The sequence below is a fragment of the Chelonia mydas genome, chromosome 7 (assembly GCF_015237465.2).
Source record: "Chelonia mydas isolate rCheMyd1 chromosome 7, rCheMyd1.pri.v2, whole genome shotgun sequence".
In the NCBI taxonomy this organism is placed as follows: domain Eukaryota; kingdom Metazoa; phylum Chordata; order Testudines; family Cheloniidae; genus Chelonia; species Chelonia mydas.
Genome location: NC_057853.1, coordinates 82,129,683 through 82,152,412, shown reverse-complemented (window position 1 = coordinate 82,152,412; position 22,730 = coordinate 82,129,683). Strand labels below are relative to the sequence as shown.

Genomic DNA, 22,730 nt, shown 5'->3' with positions numbered 1-22,730 from the left:
ACAGTTGCTGACGGCTTGATATTTGCCTGGAAAACCTTCCTCTCTGCTGCATTCAACCACACCAGACTGCAGGAGCATCAAATTCAAACAAGGAAATGGATTTTCTTTTTGAACACGAGTGAGATTTTCAAAACCTCCTAAGTGAATTTGGAGCACAGATTCCCTTTATTCATACACCTAAATCATTTGCCCCCTTGATATGCAACTGGATTTGTGCTCCTTAGTCACTTTTGAAAATCCCACTCTGAGTGAATTTTGTTAACTGTGAAAAGGTGGTGGCTTGCTAGACCTGAAGGATGAAATCCTCTATCTACAGAATAAATACAGCATAGTCGGCAACAATGCAGGCTTCCAGTATCCCACCTTGTGCTGTCCTCATGACTTGGAGGAGATATCTCTAGGTGTGGAAGGGGTAGTCCAGTCTCCATGCCCATTCTATTCTTGTGTGTCTGCTGAGACTGTAAATGGTGCAAAATATGGTTGCCAGTCCTTGTTGACTGTGGAACTAGATTGAGACCATAAAATCTGCCCTACCAAACCACCAACCATCCTCAGATGGTAGTAGCCAAAGGCTACTACTATCTATAGCCCTGGAACCTTAATATCCCACCTCTCTTGCAGGAAGGATGTGCCTTTTTACAACTGTCAGGGAGGAATCCCCCTTCTGGACATTTGGGCCAACGTTTTCAGAACTTGGGTGCCTAACGTTAGGCTGCTAAATTTGTATGTAGGCACCTAAACAAATGGGCTGATTTTCAAAAGCACTGAGAATCCAACAATTCCTATAGTTGTCATTTGGGCATCAGAAAATCTTGGCCATTGAATTTTAAGGCACCAAGATTATGGGCTGGAGTCAAGCCGGTAACCCAGAGATAAAAGGCTCTGTTTGGAATTTAGTGTAAAATATGATTAATTACACTGACTTCCATCTGAGGATTTCAAAGTACTGTGGAAACCTAAATTAAGCCTTACAACATGCCTGAGAGGGAAGGGAGTATTGTTTTATAGGTGGAGGGACTACGGCACAGAGAGGTTACCTAATTTGCTCAGGAAGTCAGTGGAAAAGATGGGAGGAGAACCCAAGTTTTGTTAACTCCCAGTCTTGTGCTTTAGTCTGAGGACCATCATTGCTTTTTATTAGGATACTCATTTCTGTATGTCATATTTGAAAGGAGTCTGGTTCTGGTCACTAGGGGCATGAATCCTCCTGCCAGGCAAGTGGCATGGTGTTGACTCCCTTGCCACAGAGTTTTCCAGTGTTTCCTGCTTTGGAGCTGATACTACCCAGGCTTTTGGGGTAGGAGTAGTGTGCTACTCCTGCAGAGTCATCAGAAGCACAACTCTGCTATAGAAAGATGAGTTTACAACTGCAAACTATTCTTGGCTCCAACCTGCTTGCTGCTGCTAATTTCATGCCCTGTGATCCAGGTAACGCTCTAGTGCCTTGAGCTGCCACCCTGGGCCTGAATTGCTTTTCTAGCTCAGCAGGAGCCAGCTGCCTCTGCTGCCGAGTTTAGGCTGTAGCTGAATAAAAACTACTTTGCAGAAGCATTTTGGCAGTACAGAGCAGAGTCTGCTGAAGCTAGTGACTAATTTGCTACTTTGTTTTGTTTTAAAGTAGCCAGTATGCTGTTTGAATAACATTACGCATATGCAGAGATCACAGTATTGTGTTTGAAGATACTGTAATTAATATTGGTCATCCTCTCCATTATAAACCTCAGTTCTCATAGATTTTAGAATGCGCTGGCGATTGAATTCCTTCTGGGTTGATGTGTACTATATAGGAGATTGGAGAAAAGTTCCCCCACCCCACCCCCCCGTTTATAAATGTGATTGAAATCAGCCCAGCTGGCTGCTTGGCGTTCACATTTTGCTTTGAAGAGGAAAAAGCTTGTTTTGTGCTGCGTACGTAGTCATTGCGTCATAGAATGGAGAGGTGACAGCCCTCCCCTCCCTCCCCATTCTGGTGACACCATGACTAGAATATTGTATTGGGCTCTGATGTAGATAAACTGAGGGAAGCTCAGAGAAGAGAAACATATATATGGAGCTAACCAGGAAACAATAAGAACTAAATGTATACAGTGTAGCTAAACTAGAAAGCTGGGCAGGGGTGGAGGGACAGAATAGAAGTCTACAGATGTGTGAAGAATATAAACACCAATGCTGGGGGAAGGCTTATTTAAGAGTAGAAGCAATCATGACATTTAGAAAAGGAAAATATTAGGCTGAATTCTGGGGCATAGAAGATGGTAATTTCCCGACAGCAAAATTTAATAGTCTGGGAAATAGTCTTCTATGGAAAGTCATGGAAGATCCATCCCTGAAGATATTTAACATGAGGCTGGTCAGGGTACTAGCAAATGTTCTGTGAGGTACCATCCTCGTCCTTGGAGCATGTAATGATGTAATGCTGTAGATCTTTTCTTCTCTAACTTCTGTGATGCTATAGTTTATTATAAGGAGTACTTGTGGCACCTTAAAGACTAACAAATTTATTTGAGCAAAAGCTTTTGTGAGCTACAGCTCACTTCATCGGATGCATCCGATGAAGCGAGCTGTAGCTCACAAAAGCTTTTGCTCAAATAAATTTGTTAGTCTCTAAGGTGCCACAAGTACTCCTTTTTGCAAATACAGACTAACATGGCTGCTACTCTGAAACCTATAGTTTATTATAGTATATTATGTTTTAAATTAACACAGTCAACAATTTTATGTTAATAACCCCTTAGATTATTCAAAGTGAAAGAATTTGAAGAATTCAGTGCACAGTACTTGGTAGTGTTTGTACTCTGCTTTATGCACTTTTTTGGCATGGATGCTAGCAATCAAATTTCTTTTACTATCAGGTTTTTAGGGCCTTGAACAGCACGATCTGGCCCTTAGATGCTTTTGAAAATTTTACTCCACAGCACTAAGTCAATGGCACTTAAGATCCTAAGTCACTTAGGCACTTTGAAAATGTTACCGTGTGTGTGTGTGTGTGTGTGTGTGTGTGTGTGTGTGTGTGTAAAACAGATGAGCGCTTCCCTACAGTGTTGAAATCCAGCTACTTTAACTGGATTTTCTAAAATGTGGAAACATTTCTACTGGTCAAAAGTTTAATAAAGGCTTGTTTTCACAAAACTGAATATGAGAGTGATCGTTATGATGACAGCATCCCTTTAAAAAAAATCCACAAATAAGGCTAAATTTTAACAAGTTTACATTTTTCTTGTAATTGTACTCTCTTGTACCACATCCCATTTCCCACAGCTTTGTGTTCGGAGTCTGTTCATTCATACTACAGCTATAGTAGATTCATGTATTTGTGTCTTGCTCTCTGTGTGAAATCGTAAGCAGTGATTATTAGGTTCTTTGCTGCTTACAGTAAAACTCTTTATGGGAAAAAGTAAATGAACATGCACATAAATTGAGTAAAAGACGATGGTTCAAACTCACAGAAATAAGGCGCATTTCAGGTAAAGGGAAAATATGCCAAGTACCTTCTAATTCTTGGCCACCATATGACACCATCTCTGTACATAGGTAACAAAGAATTATATAACCATTTCCACTTCCTGTATATACTTCTCCGTATGATGACCTACACATAAGACTGTCTATTAACAGAGATGGCAAAGCTGTCAAAATAAAACAATTCTGCGCCCTAAAAAAGGGGAAAGTAATGAATATTTTAATAGCATAATAACATATAAAATGAATTCAAAATATAAATACTGATGTGTCATGTTGGCACAAAAATCATTGCCTTCATTGTTGTCATTGCTTTCTGTGTCTCTTCTCATTGACATTGTTGCCTGGTATGACCTCTGTATGTCAGACTTGAAAATATTGACCTAAATGTCAGCCAAGTTACTCAGGGCATATCTGTACCAAAAACTTAAGTCAACCTGTATTAGGTTGACTTACAGCCACCACAGTAATTACTGCAGTGGTTCATGTTCACACTACCTTCCTTTGGTTGTTGGTGAGTGTCCTCACCAAGAGCGCTTCCACTGGCCTCAGAGGGGGCATGTGGGGAGCCGAGAGCCCAGGATGCCTCTGTGTAATGTAGATGAGGGCTTAGGGCATGAGCAAATATAGTAAAGGTACATTTGAGTCTGAGTCTTTGGCCCTTTCACATAGAGTACATGTGTGTGTGGTGTGTTCTACATGCCTTCTTTCTAGCTGCAGATGCTTTGTGTTACAGGGTATGTCTTCTGCAGGGCCTAAATAACTGTGGATAGAGAGGGAAGAAACAGGTTTGATTGATCATTGCAAACTTTCAGTTTAGTTATTTAACAATAATGCTTTTCTGTAGTACTTCCATATAAACGAATCCTCCAACACACCTGTGAGTCAAGTAAGCGTCATTATTCCCATTTGATAGGTGGGAAAACTGAGGCAAAGTGGATAAAGGATTTGCCCAAGGCCAAAGACATCAGAGGATTAGAAACTCTACAGATTGTGACTACCAGTCATGTGCTCCAGACAACAAGCCTCATTCGCATCAGTGTTCCTTATTTATTTTCTCATTTGCATCAGTGTTTGTGACAGGAAGGAAGGTAGGTCCAGTGGTTAGTCTAGGACTAAGGATACCCACTTAGTCTCTCTGTGTCTCAGTTCTCCATCTATAAAATAGGGCTAACAGCACTTCCCTACTCACAGGGATGTTGTGGGGATAAATATATTAAAGATGGTAAGGTGCTATGGTAATGGGGGCCACATATGTAGCTGAGATAAATGTCAGATTAGTTCTGAGCTGGGTATGTGTGCTCTCCATGGAGGCCAGTGTGAATAGGTGCAGTGCTGTTGAAAGAGACAATCTTTTGATAGATGGCAACCAGCATTCTTTTGGGGATAGAACCAAAGGGGTACATCTGTGACACACTTTAGTTTTTGGGTGAAGACACTTCTTAAACATCCAAGGTTTTAAAAAATGAAGGAATCCCAAGAAAAGGCGTCCACTGCTCTTAGGAGAAGGGGGAGAAGGAATGGAAAGTTGAAATTAATTGGGGTCTTGTGTCTGTTTCCACATACTCTTCATTCTGCCTTGAGAATTCTTGCAGTGGAAGTTCAAAGGTCTCCAATTAAAAGCTTCATTTTCTTTCCTGTCCACCTTGTCCTTGCCCCTGTCCCCCCGCCGGCAAATAATACAATCCCAGATTAATAGCTGCTAATTCTCATGGATCTGAAAATATACTAGACTATAGACAAGGCTGGACTGAAACACAAAGTGACCTCTGGCAGCCCAGCGTATAATAACAGCTCTGTAAATTGCTCCATACCATAGTTTTGTAGTATTAGAGGGGAATTGGGGTGGGAGGAAAGTACTTATTGTCCAGGGTTGGATAAAATCAGTGATTTAAAAGAAAAATTAAAAATACACATTTTTAATTTAAATTAAATACAGATTTTTTTTTTAATTATTTAAAATTAAATTTGAAGTGATGACAACCTAAGTTAAGCCTGTGATCTATTAAAATAATTTATATTAAAAACAAAAAATAATATTAAGCGGTATTATATTTGCTACCAAGTTTTAAAGAAAATCACAGCACTGAAGTGGTGGTGTTACCCGGGGTTCTTTCAACCCAAAGCTCCTGGTAACTTTTACTCTGTGCGAGGTGGTATCAGGAAATAAATCAGGGGAGACACGGCCATCCAACCAACAGATGGCTGGCACAAACCGGACAACACAAGAGTGCTTTCACTTAAAGTTAAACTTTCCTTAGTCTCGAGCATTTATACACATCCGCAAGAGGTTAGTAAAACACCCCCAACCCTCGATAATTACCGAAGCTGAGTGTGGCTCTCAAGTGACACAGCAGCTGCGCGTCTGCCGGTGGGGAACCCAAGATGCATCCAGAGGGAGAGTCCAGTCCCGAAGAGTCCCACTACCTCTAACATTTCCCCCTTATTTATACATTAGTAATAGAATGACATGTCCCTTAAAGAAAACTTGTTAAGCAAGCAGTTTCAATGGTCAAGTAAGAGGTTCCTTCTATTATTGATTAACCCTTTTTCCAGAGTTTGCAGCCTTGAGGCCCCAATAGACATTCCTGGGGCACCTCCTGCTCTTCTAAAATGCATGTATCATCAACTTCAACATAATTCTTATCAGGAAGGTCAAGTGGCCCTTTCTGTGGCAACCCCTTCCTCTCCTTCCTTGGTCAAGCTGAGTTTGCTACATGGCACTTTACGGCCTGCTGACACGTCTGCTTTTAGCAATAAGCCATAGTGGTTTCAGGCACTTTACTGGTTTGCTGACATCTCCCTGTACAGTGGAAGTCACTGGCTAAGCACCTGGAACCAGAGTTTGTTGAAGTGCTAAACCAGCTTTGGACAGCAATAACCTCTTCTATAAGTGCAGAGAGAATAATTTCTTCATTTCAATATATTCAACTAGTTCAGTTCAGTGACTAACAATTCTTTTTAAGTTAAGAAACCAATTGGATGTTGAAAAAGCAGGAAAGCTTGTTTTCCTCTTCCAGTCTATGAATAAAAACTAGGTGTGAAAGGATGAGATCTGCTCATTTTAAAATCTTGGAGGACATGGTAACCAGAAACAATCACTTCACTTTGCTAACTACAGATAATACTTTCTTTGTTTAATAAATCAGTTAGTTTTAAATACACAACATGTTTTAGAAAATTTTTTGATAAACTTTTTTTCTGCTGTATCTACCACATTTAAGGTAGTTTTATTGAACTAGTAAAAAAATTAAAATACTGTTTTTGTGCAGTTTAATTGAATTTAAATTTCTATCCAAATGGAGATTGTGACAAATCATAGTAAAAAAGTAGTCACCTAGTCACTAAGAAGTGCATCATTCACCATTTTCTAACATGATAAAAATGAAGAATCTGAATAAATGTGTGTTAAGCTCTATATTTTTAAAGTAAATATTTGTATAGCTATAGTATATGGTCCTGTTTAGCAAAAAGAGCCACCACGTGTAGTATAAAGCCTATATTTATTTGCAAATCAACACATTTTAATGGTTCCCAACTAATGAGAAGTAAGCTATAGGAAAATAACTAAAAGTACCAGTGCAAAGTATGATTAAAATCAATTTTTTTAAATCCAGGTTTCTTGCTTGGTGATTTTAAACATTATTAAAATTAGTGATTTAAAGCACTTCCGTTTAAAGCAATCCACCCTGTCCTCGTCAGTCCCATTTATGTTCCTGGCCATGGGATTGGAGGATCTGACAAATCACTGCCTGATTGTCTGCATACACACAGGCTTTCCACACAAATACAGAGGTGCTCTAAATCACTAAGACCTCTTAATGAGATGCCCTTGCTGGCTGCTCAGTCAATTAGTCATTCCATTTGCAGTGCAGGAACATTTGGGAATTCCCATACTGGATCAGACCAGTGGTCCATCTAATCCAGTGTCCTGTTCCTGCTGCAGGGGAGAGAGTATAGGAAACTGTGTACTAGGCAGATATGGGATTAATTGCCCAGGAAAACCTTTAGTTTCCTCCTAACCCCCTCTAGTTAGAGGTTGGCTTACGCCCTGAAGCTTGGGGTGTTATAGCTCTTCCACAACTTTTGTTTGTTTTTATGCTGGATATTATTGTTAGTCACATAAATATCTAATTTTTTTCTGACTCCTACTAAACTCTTGGCCTCAGTAGCATTGGGTGGCAATGAGTTCCACAGCTTCACTGTGTATGTATGTTATATAAACAAGTATTTTATTTTTTCAGTTTTGAATTTGCCATCTTTCAGTTTCATTAAATGTCCCCTTGCTCTTGAGTCATGAGACCAGGGAAATGAAAGTTTCCAATCTGCATTCACCATCTAATTTATAAAATGCTTTGGAGCACGTGCTATGATGGAGAGAGAAGTGTATTTGGTGGTTAAATGTCATGCCATATTGTAAGTAATAGAGAGGACATCTATGTTCTGAGTGAACTTTCTTGGGCAGTATATAGTGACAAAGTTGGGATGGAGGAATACAACAGCCATTGCTTGGCCCACCAGGGCTTGGAATGCAGAGTCTAGCCTGGTTAATATACTAGAGGTCAGTGATCAGTTGAGCCATTCTGGAATCTGCCACTCTGTCTTAAAGAATATGAATCTGTGTAGTCACTTGTGCTCTGTTTCAGCCTTTGATTAAACCCTTGTTAGATTAGGGGGACCTGACCTGTTGTTTCACTTCCCCAGATGCACCTACCCTGCCAGGGTTGAACAAATCATACAACACACATTCCAGAGGGATACTGTGATAAATGAGAGGGGGGATAGCTCCCTTTTGTGGACACCCAGCCAGCCAGTTGGCTATGGAATCCCTCTTGGTGGTTGTTCTCTACTTGCCTTATCTGTAAAGGATTAACAAGCCCACAGGTAAAAGGAGAGGAGTGGGCACCTGACCAAAAGAGCCAATGGGAGGGCTAGAACTTTTTAAAATTGGGAAAAAACTTCCCTTTGTCTGTCTGTCTGCTCTCAAGGAAAGATGGGAACAGGGAGCAGTTATGCTGTGAGAAGCTTTAAGCCAGATATGAAAATTATCAGATCATATCTAGACCTGCTTTTAACAACCCAAATATTTAAGTAGATCAGGAATGTTTAGAAAGATGCAATTAGGTTTATTTCTGTTTATTTCTTATGGCTAGTGGACTCCTCTGTGCTAACCCCAGATGCTTTTTTTGCTTGTAAGCTTTAAGCTGAACCCTCAAGAAACCTATTTGGGGTCCTTAATTTTTGGAATTGCTCTTTTAAAATCTAGCAAAAGCCTAAGTTCCAGATGTATTTTCTTTCTTTTTGCTTTTAATAAAAGGTACCTTTCTTAAGAAAAGGATTAGATTTTTGGAGTCCTAAGAGGTCTGTGCATATGCTGTTTAATTAGCTGGGGGCAACAGCCAATTTCCTTTGTTTTCTTTCTCAGCTCTTCCCCGAGGCGGGGGTGAAAGGGCTTGAGGGTACCCCAGAGGAAGGAATTCCCAAGTGCTCCTTCATGGGTTCCAAGGGGTTTGCATTTGGGTGGTGGCATCATCAACCCATCCAAGGTCAGAGAGAAGCTGTAACCTTGGGAGTTTAATACAAGCCTGGAGTGGCCATAACTACTCTTTTGAATCCTTGCGGGCCCCCACTTTCTGCACTCGAAGTGCCAGAGTGGGGAATCAACCTGGACAGATACTAATGCAGTAATTATTTTAGTAGCTCATACTATTTATGGTACCCAACACAGTAACTAGCTGGAAGATTAAGACAAGTGCATTAGAAATAAGTTTGGTAAATTGCAGCTCAGTCTGTAGGCCCACATTATGATGGTATGGCAGCTGAGAGCTTTATCTTGGTGTTCTTGATTTGCTCACTGCTGCTTGTATAGGAGGTTTCTGAGGTAGTGCGTAGCTAGATTTGTTTCTGATTTTGGTTTTAAATGCCTTTGTTGCTTTTTGCAGGACTATTTTGAAAGTTACATTTCCATTGCCTCAACTGTGCCTTCGGTGCTCTGCCTGATTGGAAACTTTGTGCTAGTCAACAGGTAAGTGCAGTTACATCTCCAGTCTAGGTTGCATTAAGCACCACCATTTCCAGGCTTGCCTGCTCCCTCTGCAGTCCAATCACTCCACTTTTCTCTACTCTTTAGTGCTAGCACAGCAGTGGATTTGAAGTCAAGCTGAAACATCTAATGGGGAACTACATTTAACCAGAAAAAAATGTTAGCTAAAACTGCTTATGAGAGAGACTCACTTTGCTATTCTGTCTCCACAGCAAAGCCCACTCGAGACACCTCTTAGGTATTAGACCAGGCACAAATACATTTCTGTGCACAAACTCATGTATATGTTCTCTTGTGTGATGATAGTTTTTCAGAGAAGTAACAGCCCACTGTAGAAAAAGGTCAAATACAGTATTAAGTTTCTTGGTACATTTCCCTGTGAAATCTGTGTTCTGAATGCTACTGTAGTTTATAACGTAGTACAGGTCCCTGGAATCAGTGATTCTTCTTCGAATGATGGTCCCTATATGTATTCCAAATGTGGGGTGCGCACGCAGGCCATGCACCGGAGCCAGGTGGTTTTCTTAGCAGTGCCCATTGGCCCGCACATGTGTCGTGCATCCCCTTGTGCTCGCACCCGAGGGTATACTAGGCTGTGTGGTCGATGCCTCTCCAGTCCTTCTTACCGCCACATGGCCTGAGTCAGAACCCTTGTTCTTTCACGCTCTTAGTTTTTACTAAATCTGTGTTCTGAATGCTACCATAGTTTATAACTAGGGCCCTACCAAATTCATGGTCTATTCTGGTCAATTTCATGGCCATAGGATTTGAAAATTAGTCAATTTCACATTTGCAGATGTTTACAGCCAAAATGTCACAGTGTTGTAACCACGGGGGTCCTGACCAAAAAGGAGTTATGGGAAGGTTGCAAAACAGTTGTAGGGGGGTTGTGGGATTGCCACCCCCACTTCTGTGCTGCATTCAGACCTGCCTCTGGGTACCTCTCCCTGCTGCATTGACCAGGTTACCCCCTGCCAAGAGAAGCTGAGACACAGGGGGAAGGTTTCCCCACCCACAAGGAGAAAATCTTTTAGCGGGAACTATAGCACTGTACTTGCCTTGACTCCCTGTTGACTGGCACCGATAGCTCTATTTTCTGTACCTGCGGTATTTGCTTGTGTGCCAGTCCCTTTTATCTGCCTTGTTCTGCAAGTTCTAATACTGAAGAAAGAATGGAAATTAGTCTGAAGATGAGCCATTTCAGTGCACAATGGCAGGAGGTGAGTGTGTGTGTGTGTACAGTATATACTTCATATTGAGCAGGTACTTTAATGTTCACCATTAATACCATAGTAATTATTAGCCAAGTGATAAATTCCTAAAATAAGTGCTCAGTTGTTATCTATTTTTGCACGTTGTATGCAAACAGGGGAAAGGGAAAGAAAGCAAAGGAGAACTTCATAAAATAGCTCTTGTTTTTCTTGCATATCCTCCAGACTGCTAATGTATCCATTTCACTAAACTATTATGTATTTAATGCATTACATTTAAATGTAGCATCTATCTCCTGCATATCACAGATTCTTCTGACTGGTGCATCTATAATCAATAAGTGTTTTATTATGTTAAATTTTCAACATCATAAATACTCATGAGGCAGATTAACATTATGAAGAATTCTGAGCAAATCGGTTCCCTGTGGTTCAAATATTATGCAGCATGTCTGGCTAGAACAGCATCTTTGAGAGCTAACCATTATCGCTGTTTTAAAGTAGTGGCACTGTCTGTGGATACCAACACACATGAGATCATGAAAGTTTTTCTTGTACATCATTTGGGAGAGAACAACAAAACCAGGTAGTGCTGACTCCTTGTGGGTGCGCGAATACACTTGTATTCATATCAGTGCTCCTGTTTGACCAGATATCATTTTTGGGGTTTTTAATTGCTTTTCAAAAAGGTGTTCCATGCACACAAGGCATATTTGTCAGTAGTCCTTCCTCCTCCTAAAAATGGGCTAGTCAGACGACAGTATTTGTAGTTTGGGTAACTATGTGGCATGATGCACCATATTGTGATCCCTGGGAGACCTGCCTAGAAGAATAAGGTTTAGTACAGGAGACCTTGGATCTGAGGATGAAGGGAATATATTTCAACACTTCATCTCTAGATCTTGATTGCTAGCTTAGCTTTCCTTTTTCTTCCTTTTTCCTTTATCCCTTCTCTGCCCTGAAGGTGAGCTGATAAAGTCTTGTGTGTCTGTAATAAGTAACCTTCCTGTTCAAGCAACTAACTACCTTGTAGTGACAAGCATGTGATTGCTTTCACCCAGCCTGCAGTATTCCCCAAGCAGACTTTGTTGCTGCCGCCAGTTGCTCTTCCAAGGGGAATATCTCCTGTTTCTGCTAGAAATAGATATTTACAGGTTGGTCGGATTTATAGACTTATTGAGTTGAATAAGCACTGATGGAAGATGTGGAAGTCATCAATTTGATATCAAAACGCTTTAAAATAATTACTTTTTATTTCCCCCCTTTTTCTTGGTCCTTCCCGCCCCAGAGGAATTAGTTCATAGCAACTTCTACACTGGCTTCATTTCTCTAGCCACCTGGCTTCCTTTGTGCTCTTGTATTATCTCCCAGCTGGCTGACACATCAGCAGCCTGCCTTAGCCAGAATATGCATTTCTAGGCTGCCGTTTGTGCTTCCAAAGCAACTCCATTGTCAGTCCCCAAGTTCCCATGTTGTGGTATGGCATCTTGAGTGTGTGCTCTAAAAAGTGGGACAGGGTGGCAGCTACACACTTCCACGCTGCATTTTGACAGCGGTCAGTATTACTAGCACATGGCACTTCTTAGCTACCTTTAAAGCAAAGGTCCTGAGGTTGGGTTGTGCAAATTACTTAGTTTGTAAAGTACATTGAAACTCTTGGGTGGAAAAGGGTACAGAAATACAAAGTTACAAAATGATAGCCATTATTGTATTTGTCTGGAAACTTTTTGTGACTAGGGTTTTCAAAAATGAAATATGTAGAATAGAGTAGATCGTGCCAGCCTGTAGGCATTTAAAGATGAGTCACATGTAAGGAGAGGCAGAGGCTGTATGGTCTAGTCCAGTGGTTCTTAACCTGGGGTCCATGCACCCCCTGGGGGTGCAAGATGCCCTTTTTGGGGGTGCGAGACATGCCAGATTTTTTTAGAAGGTAAATCATCGAAAACACAAATTAAGCACAGGCACATAAGTACAACTACTTTGTTTCATCAGACCTATGTATTTATTAACATTATACATTTTTAACTATTACTGTAATATGCAAACAAAAAATATATCTAGGTTTAAAGAACTGACCTACTTCAACGATTTTTGATAAGGGGTGCGAGAACAGATTTTGAGAACCAAAGGGGTGCAGGTTGCAGTAAAGGTTAAGAACCACTGGTCTAGTGCATAGGGCACTATACTGGGAGCCAAAAGACCTGGGTTCTTCTGCCAGTTTGTTAACTTGGGGCAAATCACTTCACCTCCCCCAGCTCTGTTTCCCCTCCCCTTCCCCCTAGTCTGTCTGTTTAGATTGTGAGCTCCTCAGGGACTGTCTCTTACTATGTGTGTATACAGCACGTAGTACAATGGGACCCTGATCTCAGCTGGAGCATCTAGGCACTACTGTAATAGAAGTAATGAATAATAATAGATTTTGTCACTAAAATAGATAAAATGTGTGTGTGTGTGGGGGGGGGGGGGGGGAGGGTCTCATTTAAAAAAAACCCCAAACCATTGCATTTCTTCTCTAGGGTATCTGCCAGCATCCGCATTCTGTCCTCCTTGGCTGTCATGCTGGCTGTCTTCGTGGTGATCACTGTGCTGGTGAAAATGGACACATCCACATGGACACAGTGTTTTTTTGTCGTAACCATAGTTTGCGTAGTCATAGTCAGCAGCGCCTCGACCATCCTCTCCAGCAGCATCTTTGGCCTGACAGGCTGTTTCCCCATGAAGAATTCGCAGGCTTTGATTTCAGGTTAATCTCTCTCTGATATTCAAAATGGAATTGGTGGCAGTAAGTAAATGATTAACTTTTTCAATGGAAAACTACCCACTTGCTGAGAAACAGACTGAGAGAGAACTTAGAAACTCCTTAGACTCATGGATTTTAGTTTTGTGACCCATGCTTTTGCTTCTGTAGCACATGCTCCATCTTGGTGGAGGTTTTGCTGCATCTTGCATTTAGACATGTGATAATGAGGTCTGCATGTTGACTGAAGTAACGTGACCTTTCCTTTATTTTAAAAAAAAAAAAAATCTGTAGACTGAGATAAAGGGAAGTTGCCAAGGAAGAAAAACAGCCAGTCATGTGAGCTGACTCTCTAACTTCTGTAAATGTTTTGTAGACTGCCATACTTCACTGTATAAAACAGCATTTGTTCTCTCAAAAGAGACCAGGAGAATACCAGATCTTTGTATCCATATCCTGTGGGTGAATTTCCCCTAAAGCAATGTGAGACAAAGGACCACAGACTTGATTTTTCTATAGGGGGAAGAACATTCCTTAGTTCCACATTTGTTTATATCTCAGGAAATATTAAACTTTGCATTGTCTCTCTTTTTATATTCCACGTTTATGCTCATTTCCATAACTGACTAGGGACATGCTGAGAGTTATGAGTGATGAGGTCCCTGGAGGTTTGGATGTTGTTGATACCTACCCTGCAGTGCATTTAGCATGTTAAGAGAGAGATGAGGGGAAGAAATCAAGACAGTGACTTCAGAAATACTTCCTTGGGCCAATGCAGGAATGTTTTAATGATTTTTTTTTTTTTCTCATTGAGGGAAATCAGCTTCTCTCAGATGTGGCTGTTCCTGTTGTAAAAAATGTGTATGTGGTATTAGCAACTTGATTTGCATTTTGGGAGGTAAAAGAGAGAGACTATCAAACTTCCAATTTTAGAAAACCAAGTTTGGGTTTCTGATCTGGTAACTAACACTGTCCTCTGAAACTAGGCATAGGAAATCCTCATTAAAGCCCAGCACGCCAGACCCACCTGGCCCCCACAGCGTGATGTATTTGTATACCCTTGCTGGAGGGCGGAGAAGGATGGATGGAAAGTGTGGCTCCCATTTCACTACACAACTAGTACACACCAGGGGTTGTGATCCAATAAATAACTGATTTGTAGACCAACATAGAAGTATAGGCAATACGAAACATGCAGATGGGCTTTCCCTTTCAAGGCTGCTGGCTTTGAAGCCTTGTATCTGGGGTAACTAGATGATCCAAAGTGTTAATGCACTGGCTTTTCACCTCTGGAGCCCTAGACTACATGAGGCTTGGGTCAGACGAGATGCGTTTAGAGGTTTCCAGCTAGTCAAATATTTGGTTTTTTCCACATCCCAAAACTACCACAGAACTTGCAGCGATTGGCTGCCTTGTGTCGAGAGACCTGGAGCTGGAATTCAAGCCATGTTCATAGGTTAGGATTGAAGTGCGTTGACTAAGCTGTGTGTGAGCACTTGCACAGCACTTTCCAGCTCTGTGTCTGGCTCTGCCCAATGCTATCAGTGGCTCTGTTCCAAGAGCACTGAAGTTTGCCTATACATTCAGTTAAAAATGGTTTCTGAAATTCCTAGATGCAAACCTCTTACCCTCACCTCTTTAATTCCTGCCCTCTATTTCGGCTTTGAAGCTGCCCAAGTGTCTGGGCCTGGCTGATCCAGTATAAACTGGGCATTATTACATGCTGCTTTGACACTGAAGTCTTGCTTTTTCTCCCTCCATGTAGGTCAGGCCATGGGGGGCACAGTCAGTGCTGTGGCATCGGTGGTGGACCTGGCAGCAGCAGCTGATGTTACAGACAGCGCCCTGGCCTACTTCCTGACAGCAGATGTCTTCATCATTGTCTGCATTGTGGTATACCTGATTCTTCCCAAGTTGGAATACTCCAGGTAAAGCCTGTCAAGCCAGCAGGCCATTGACTATGCCAGGGGTTCTCAAACTGGAGGTCGGGACCCATCAGGGGGTCACAAGGTTATTACATGGCAGGGTTGTGAGCTGTCAACCTCCACCCCAACCTTGCTTTGCCTCCAGCATTTATAATGGTGTTAAATATATTTAAAAGTGTTTTTAATTTATAAGGGGGGGTCGCACTCAGAGGCTTGCTGTGTGAAAGGGGTCACCAGTACAAAAGTTTGAGAACCACTGGACTGTGCAAATACCCTAAGCAGGGTTCACCTGATACAGACTTTGGATGTGGTAAATATGCCTCAGGTGCAGGTAGAGAGATATTTTTCTGCCTAATAAGAGCTACAAAGTACATGACTGTAGTATGTTGAGGTGTTAAAAGCCAGCAGTAAGAGCAGCAATGAAAAGGGGTAGCTGGGGACCTACTTTCTCTTTCATTGTGAAGCGTAAAGGGTCAGGAAAATCATAGTCTTATGTGATGCCCGTTTCTCCTGTCTCCTGCCATTTGGCAGTCTTGCCGTTTATGTTGTTTGCTCCCATGCTTGTCTGATTGTTGCAAGAATCCCCCTTCTCTCCTCCTACCCTGCTTGGAGGGCCATGCAACACACCCTGTGCTTTGCTGTCCTGCTGCTTGTGTTCAGTTCCTTTGCTGGGTCTCTTTCATCTGATCTTCCTGATTTGACAGAAACCACAGACAGAAACTGTGGGATTTGCAGCTTGTCTTGAGTTTCTGAAAAGCTAACTCTGTGGGGAAGAGTGGGGACATAAGCAGCTCTAGAATTGCTTAATCAGAAGTTAAACTAACTGTTATTCAGATTAACCCCTGAAACATACAGATAACAACCAAACAGGTCCCAGGTTTCAGAGTAGCAGCCGTGTTAGTCTGTATTCGCAAAAAGAAAAGGAGTACTTGTGGCACCTTAGAGACTAACCAATTTATTTGAGCATAAGCTTTCGTGAGCTACAGCTCACTTCATCGGATGCATAAAAGTGGAAGATGCAGTGAGGATGTTTTTATACACACAGATCATGAAAAAATGGGTGCTTATCACATCAAAAGGTTTTCTCTCCCCCCACCCCACTCTCCTGCTGGTAATAGCTTATCTAAAGTGATCACTCTCCTTACAATGTGTATGATAATCAAGGTGGGCCATTTCCAGCACAAATCCAGGGTTTAACAAGAACGTCTGAGGAACGGGACGGGGGCGGGGGGGGGGGTATAGGGAAAAAACAGGTCCCAGTGGTTCATACCAGTATTTTGGACTCCTAAACATCTGGATTCTCCAAGCCTGATCGGTTTGGAGATGTCTGTAGAGCCCTCCTGTGAATAGCTGGGCATCTCTGTGCATCAGAGGCATTTCTTGTTTAATTAGAACACATTCAGGTTGGGAGAAGGGAGTTGGAAAGTCCATGGGATTTGAGTAAATCCTATAGGAAGCAGTAGTTAGAGTGCATTTGTGGTGATGTAGGTAGGTTCATGTGGGAGCTGGAGATAATGTTTTTGTTTTGTTCACAGCCCTCTTTTATTTTGCAATGAAGAGCACAGGAAACTGAAGTGTTTTGTACACGCCCCCATAATATGATTGACATGGGCCCATATTTTGTAGGGAGTGGGATCTTGGCAAGGAAGAGGAATGTGATCTTATGTGTCTATTAAATCCTGAGGGCATTGAAGTAGTCTCTGTGTGTAGCCCTTTATTACAGTAGAATCCACTAACAGAAACTGTGGGGATTGCCACAGCTTGTGCTGAATTTCTGTCCTCTGTTTCCCTGTTGACAGGGTTTCAGGGAGTTTGCGGACATCAATATTCTCTCTGGATTCTGGGCTGGGGAGGGGATCCGTTTCTGATGAGGTGGGCAGTACAAGCTATATAATCTAAATACCGAATTCTTTATTTGTTGGGTGCCAACGAATTTTCCTGCGCAGCCGACTTCTGTTCTCACTGCAGCTGTTCATGTTGATTTCACTGGGTTGTTGATAGTTTTCCTTCTTCTCTTCTTTCAGGTACTACATGAGAAGCCACAAGGGTAGCACACACCCAGCTGGTGTGTTGCCTAGCAGTTATTTAGAGGAAGTGGATGAGTCACAAGGCATCACCAACAGCTCATTTCCAGCCAAAGGGACCAGTGAACAAAACATCCCACCCTTACGTCCTATCCTGAAGAAGACCGCTGTCCTGGGCTTCTGTGTCTTCTATGTCTTTTTCATCTCTATCATCATATTTCCTTCCATCTCCTCCAGCATAGAGTCTGTCAACAAGGACTCGGGGAGTTTATGGAGCAATAAGTACTTCATCCCCCTCACCAGTTTCCTTTTGTACAATTTTGCTGACTGGTGTGGACGGCAAATCACTGCCTGGATCCAGGCCCCTGGCCCAAAGAGCAAACTGCTCCCTGCTCTGGTCGTCCTGAGGACTTTGTCACTACCTCTATTCATGTTATGTAACTATCAGCCTCGGAGTCATATCAAAATGGTAGTCTTCAACAAAGATGTCTACCCAGCTGTCTTCATTGCACTCTTAGGACTCAGCAATGGTTACCTGGGTACCTTAGCTATCATCTATGGCCCCAAGATCTTGCCAAAAGAGTTGGCAGAGGCAACAGGGGTGGTGATGACATTTTACCTGACATTAGGGTTGGCGCTGGGATCTGCCTGCTCAATTCTTTTGGTCCATCTAATATAGAAGAGAGGTGGAAGGGTGAGGTGTTACCATCAGCTTGGGCAGCACTAGGTTGAGGCCACCAGCAGTTGGTTGAAGAACCAGCTCCTTTCGCTAGGAAATCTATGAAGTTACATTCCTGAACCTGTGATCCTGATCAGGTCTAGTGGGGCTTGGAAATCGAGCTCCTGAAAAGCAGGTGGGCAGGAAAGTTGAGGGAAAGCAGCGGAGTTACTTGCTGAACCTGAAAGTCAGGTGAAATGCATCCCTCATTAAGAAGCTCATAAAAGGGGTGCCTAGCTAGTATGGGGAGAAACAAAGCATCTGCAGAGATTCTCTAGGCTCAAAAAGGAGCTTGATATTTACCCTGTTCATTGTTGTCACCATGTCTGTTATCATTTTGGTCTTATATTAACTATTTGCTGGCTTCCCAAGCATGAAGGCTGGCTAAACTGGTTCAAGTTACTGCTAACTCCAGAGGTGAACTAATAATGAGTTTTGTTAAAAAAAGAACAAATAAACAAATGCCCCTCCCCCCCATGTGGTTTGTGGGGAAGTTCCCACAGGCCGTGCCAAAGGGGGTTCGTCCAGAATGACAGTTTTGATGCTGTGAAAGCTTCATCTCCAGGAACAACTCATTAGGTCAGGTGGATGTGCACCAAATGTCGCTCTTTTCCTTCCACCCACAATTATGTTTTCTTTCTTAGATCTGCCGAACCTAACATTTTCAGATGCTTCAGTAAGCCCCACTATTTTCTGCTGGACAATTTAAAAGGACACTCTTGAAGGATTTATAATTGTTTTATTACTGAATTAATGCTGTGGGACCTTGAAACTGAAATCTGTTTCCCTGTGGAATACTTCCCTCGTATGATGTACATAAACACTGCTTTGTTATTTAGGATTGCTTATTAGAGCTGACCTTGGGTAAGTGTATCCCTTGTAATGTTGTTTGTATGTGTATGATATGGAACGGAGCAGTGAAGGGTTATTCTTGGGGGAAAAACCACAGAAAAGTACAATACTTAGATTTTATCCACTTTATTCTAAGACCAGGAAAAACCCTGAATATTGGGCATAACTTCCTAACAATGAGATCTGTCAGACTGGAATAGTTTCCTTAGGGATGGAGTGGAAGCACCGCTGCCTGCGTCATTCCAAATTAGACTGGGCAAAACATTGGCAGGGGGATGTCCTCTAGATCTCCTCGCTCTTAACGGCTGATACTATTGGAGAGTGGGGTAATACTTCGTGCTGCACTAGACTTGACGACATCCCTTTACTCTGACTAGCATAGTAGAATGATTAGCGGCTTTGTTGTTGTTGTTGTTGTTGTTTTTAAACTTCCTGTGCTGCTGTTTTTATCTCAATCTTTGAAATGGGTCATGTTGTGGCAACTTTCACAAATTAAAGTGAATGGGCACTAATGTCTTTTCTCAAACCTACCAATAGGTGGCCCAATTAAATCTTAAACTGAAAAGGATCTAGTGATGATAAATTTTGCTGCTATTTTAAAAGTTCTACAGTGTGTGTTGAGAGGAGGAAATTTTATTAAAAAAAGATTTATTAGCGGGAGCACTTTATGATGTTTACTAAATTCAGTGTATGAAAAACATTGAGACCCCGGTTAATTCAAGGGGACTGGCTGTGAGGGAAGGGAAAGATTACACTGGTGATCTGGCATTAGATAAATTTGGCCTATACTGTTATCAGAATGAGGAGATGTTATAAAGCAAAAAGATTGTCTCCAAAGGGGATGGCTTTTTAAATGTATATATGAAATTTAGATGAAGCACAAACTAAACTAAATATGGTTCTGATTATATTTTTACTCTAAAATTGGATGGATAAATGCTGTAAAAGGAGATTAACTGGCAGCCTAATTTTATAATTTGTCATTACAATTGAGTGCCTCTGGGGAAAATAACTATGGGAAAATGTTTCCGTCGGGATTTGTTGTCCCAAAGAATTGAAAGAGGAATATCGAACCTTTTGCTGGTAACTCACCCTTAGCTGGTAACTTCTTTAGATTTCAGTCTGTCCTTTGAGTTCCTGATGTGCCGGCGTTCATGTGCCAAAAAAATGCCACCACAACTAGTACTCATGGCGGAGATGCTATGGGATGAATAGTCTTGGGAGTTAGAACTTGCCTAGAGTTAGTGCCAGTAAGTCAAAAGGTTTTGTCAGGATGGCGTGGCCAGATGCCATGCTGCTGCCAATGCAGTGCCTTCTGTGATGATTATTTAAAGGCTTTCAGGATTTGGTATGAATAGTTAGGAATTAAAACTTGAAAGATATATTTTAGTTTTTTACTATTTAACACTGGACAGAATATTAATTGGAAAGTAATCTGGCCTAGTTGCTGAAGCCAGTGCCCTGTGTTCTGGAGTCTCTTCCTTTTTTGTGGTCTGTGTGGGCAATAACAGTAGATAAGGTTTTAAAAATTGAAGTTCAGTTTTGATAGCTGAGAGTTTCACAAAGTGTCTACCTACTGCTGGCTTTCATTACTTTATATAGAGAATAATACATGGCTAGCATATAACCTACCATGACTGACAGCAGTTATTGAGACTGAACTAAGTGTTTTTTCAGTATTTAGTCTGGGATCATTGGTAACACACATACAGTTCAGCTTTATAGGTAATTTTAAAACATAAAATCCAGACATGAGGGGAAAATTCACAGGGCATGTGATGCAGAAGGAGAAGCTTTACAGCATGTGACTTTGCATGGCATAGGCTTTAAAAAATTGAAATGAATACTGTCATTTCACGAGGAACTAATCCTTTGGCCTTCGTTGCGTGGAAATATAGTACAGCCTGGCCAACGCTGCTACATGTTAAATTCCAAAGGGTAGCTAAATGACTAGGTGGTATGGTTTAAATGCACCTCTACCACTGACAACCATTCTGCAGAAGCCCAAGGCGTGGGTGTGTGTGTGTAATATTGTTTTAAACCAAAATAGGACTTGATTCGTACTGGTGCCTGTCACCTCTGCAATGTTGTGAAGATTTAGGAGCCTTTGTGTGGTGTAGGAGGGTACTGCACTAGTCTCTCATCTCGGGAGAGCTGAACTCAAATTCCCTTTAACAGATAAAGGCATAAAGGTGACATTTGTGGTCTTAACTATTTCCCACTAAAATTTTTGCCTATTTCACATAAGCCCCGTGCAATATCGGATAATTTTCATTCTCTTTGCAGGAAAAACCGGAGCCTGGAATAAAACTGTGTTGGAATATATATGTATATATATCGGGGTTAGATATTTTTAAAAAGAGATTTAAACCCGCCATCCAGTTTTATACCTGCAGTCAATTGTACAGACACGAACAATGGCATTAGAATTTCTAATTAGCTGATTGCAACTGCAAATCATGTAGATGCCTAAATACAATCTCTTGTGTCTGCAGATTTAGAGCCATAAGTAAAATATTGCCTGTTGACAGCTCTGGGCGGGGCTGAATGTAACTGTGACAAAGTGGGTTTTTTTACGTTGTTATGTTGCATGTGAGTCTTACTGTCCTGTACTAATACTGTGTGTACCTCAGTTTCCCTGTGTACTGCACCAGTGCCTAGGTGATTGGAATTGGGGGTGTGGCTTTTGCGGAGGCCCTCGGGGCAGATGGCCGATGCCTCTCATAACCTGAGAACCAGGAGGGGGATGCAACCAGGTGACATTTTGCCCAGGAAGCAGGACAAAGAGCGGAGGAGGAGCAACAGGCGTGTCGAAAGGCACGGTCCAGGGCAGTCTGCTGTGGGGGACTGGAAGAGGGGGAGTCCAAGCCGTCTGGCCTGGGGTTCCCCCAAGATAGACTTGGCTAAAACTCACTGATTTCTGTGCTAACAAGTTCTGTTCTATGCTGTGTACCTGTCAACTAATAAACCTTCTGTTTTACAATGCTGGCTGAGAGTCATGGCTGACTGCAGAGTTGGGGTGCAGGGCCTTTTGATTTCCCCAGGATCCCCATTCAGGTGGACTCGCTGCAGGGAGCACATGGATGTTGAATGTTCTGAATTTCAGACACAGGAAGGCTGAAGCCATGTAGGCTTCTTGCCCTGACAACAGTGGCATGCTTTGCCAGAGTCCTGACTGGCTCTTACAGAGCAGTTCCAGAGTATCGGCGCGGTGACTCTGTGACAGTAACAAGGCGCTCTTCCTAATGCTAAAATTTATTTCAGATGCTTAAGACTGAAAGGACTTCAGCTCAAGGGTTGCTTTGCAGTTCTCTGATATACTTGCTATTGGTGTCTAAAAGTGTTCTCAATGGGTTTTTAAAATATGAAGCCACCTGCTCCATGTTCCTTCTTTTAAATCTTCCTAATTGTGAGTAGGATATATAGTATTAAGAGAGAACATGATCCTTGAGAGGAATTGCTTATTAACTGACTATTTTGCACTTACTCTGATTCTGTCCACAGTTAAAAAGGGAAATGAGTTATTACCTCTTGAAACAGAACCGTAATTGTCTCATAGCATTACTAATAAAATTAATTTGGTACTGGCTAAATGCTGGAGTCTGAAATACATGAATTTTACTTTGACATAGTCAGAGTCTAAGCAAGCTTTCCACTTCCAAGACTGATCAACGGAATGCATTTTCAGCCACATTTGTGATTGGTTTCCCCCAGTACTACTTATGCATTTGGTGATATCTTTACTGAACCAGAGGATGAGA

General features: G+C 41.8%; 1 protein-coding gene across 1 annotated transcript in view; it reads left to right on the top strand.

Moving 5' to 3' along the window:
- SLC29A3 (solute carrier family 29 member 3) overlaps positions 1 to 21,952 on the top strand; it is a 30,453-nt gene extending 8,501 nt beyond the window's left edge. The window contains exons 3-6 of the mRNA XM_037904799.2: positions 9,402 to 9,484; positions 13,230 to 13,456; positions 15,216 to 15,378; positions 17,400 to 21,952. Coding sequence (XP_037760727.1) covers positions 9,402 to 9,484; positions 13,230 to 13,456; positions 15,216 to 15,378; positions 17,400 to 18,078 — 1,152 coding nt within the window. The 3' untranslated portion in view covers positions 18,079 to 21,952. The remainder of the gene's footprint in view (positions 1 to 9,401; positions 9,485 to 13,229; positions 13,457 to 15,215; positions 15,379 to 17,399) is intronic.
- Positions 21,953 to 22,730: the final 778 nt, after the last annotated feature.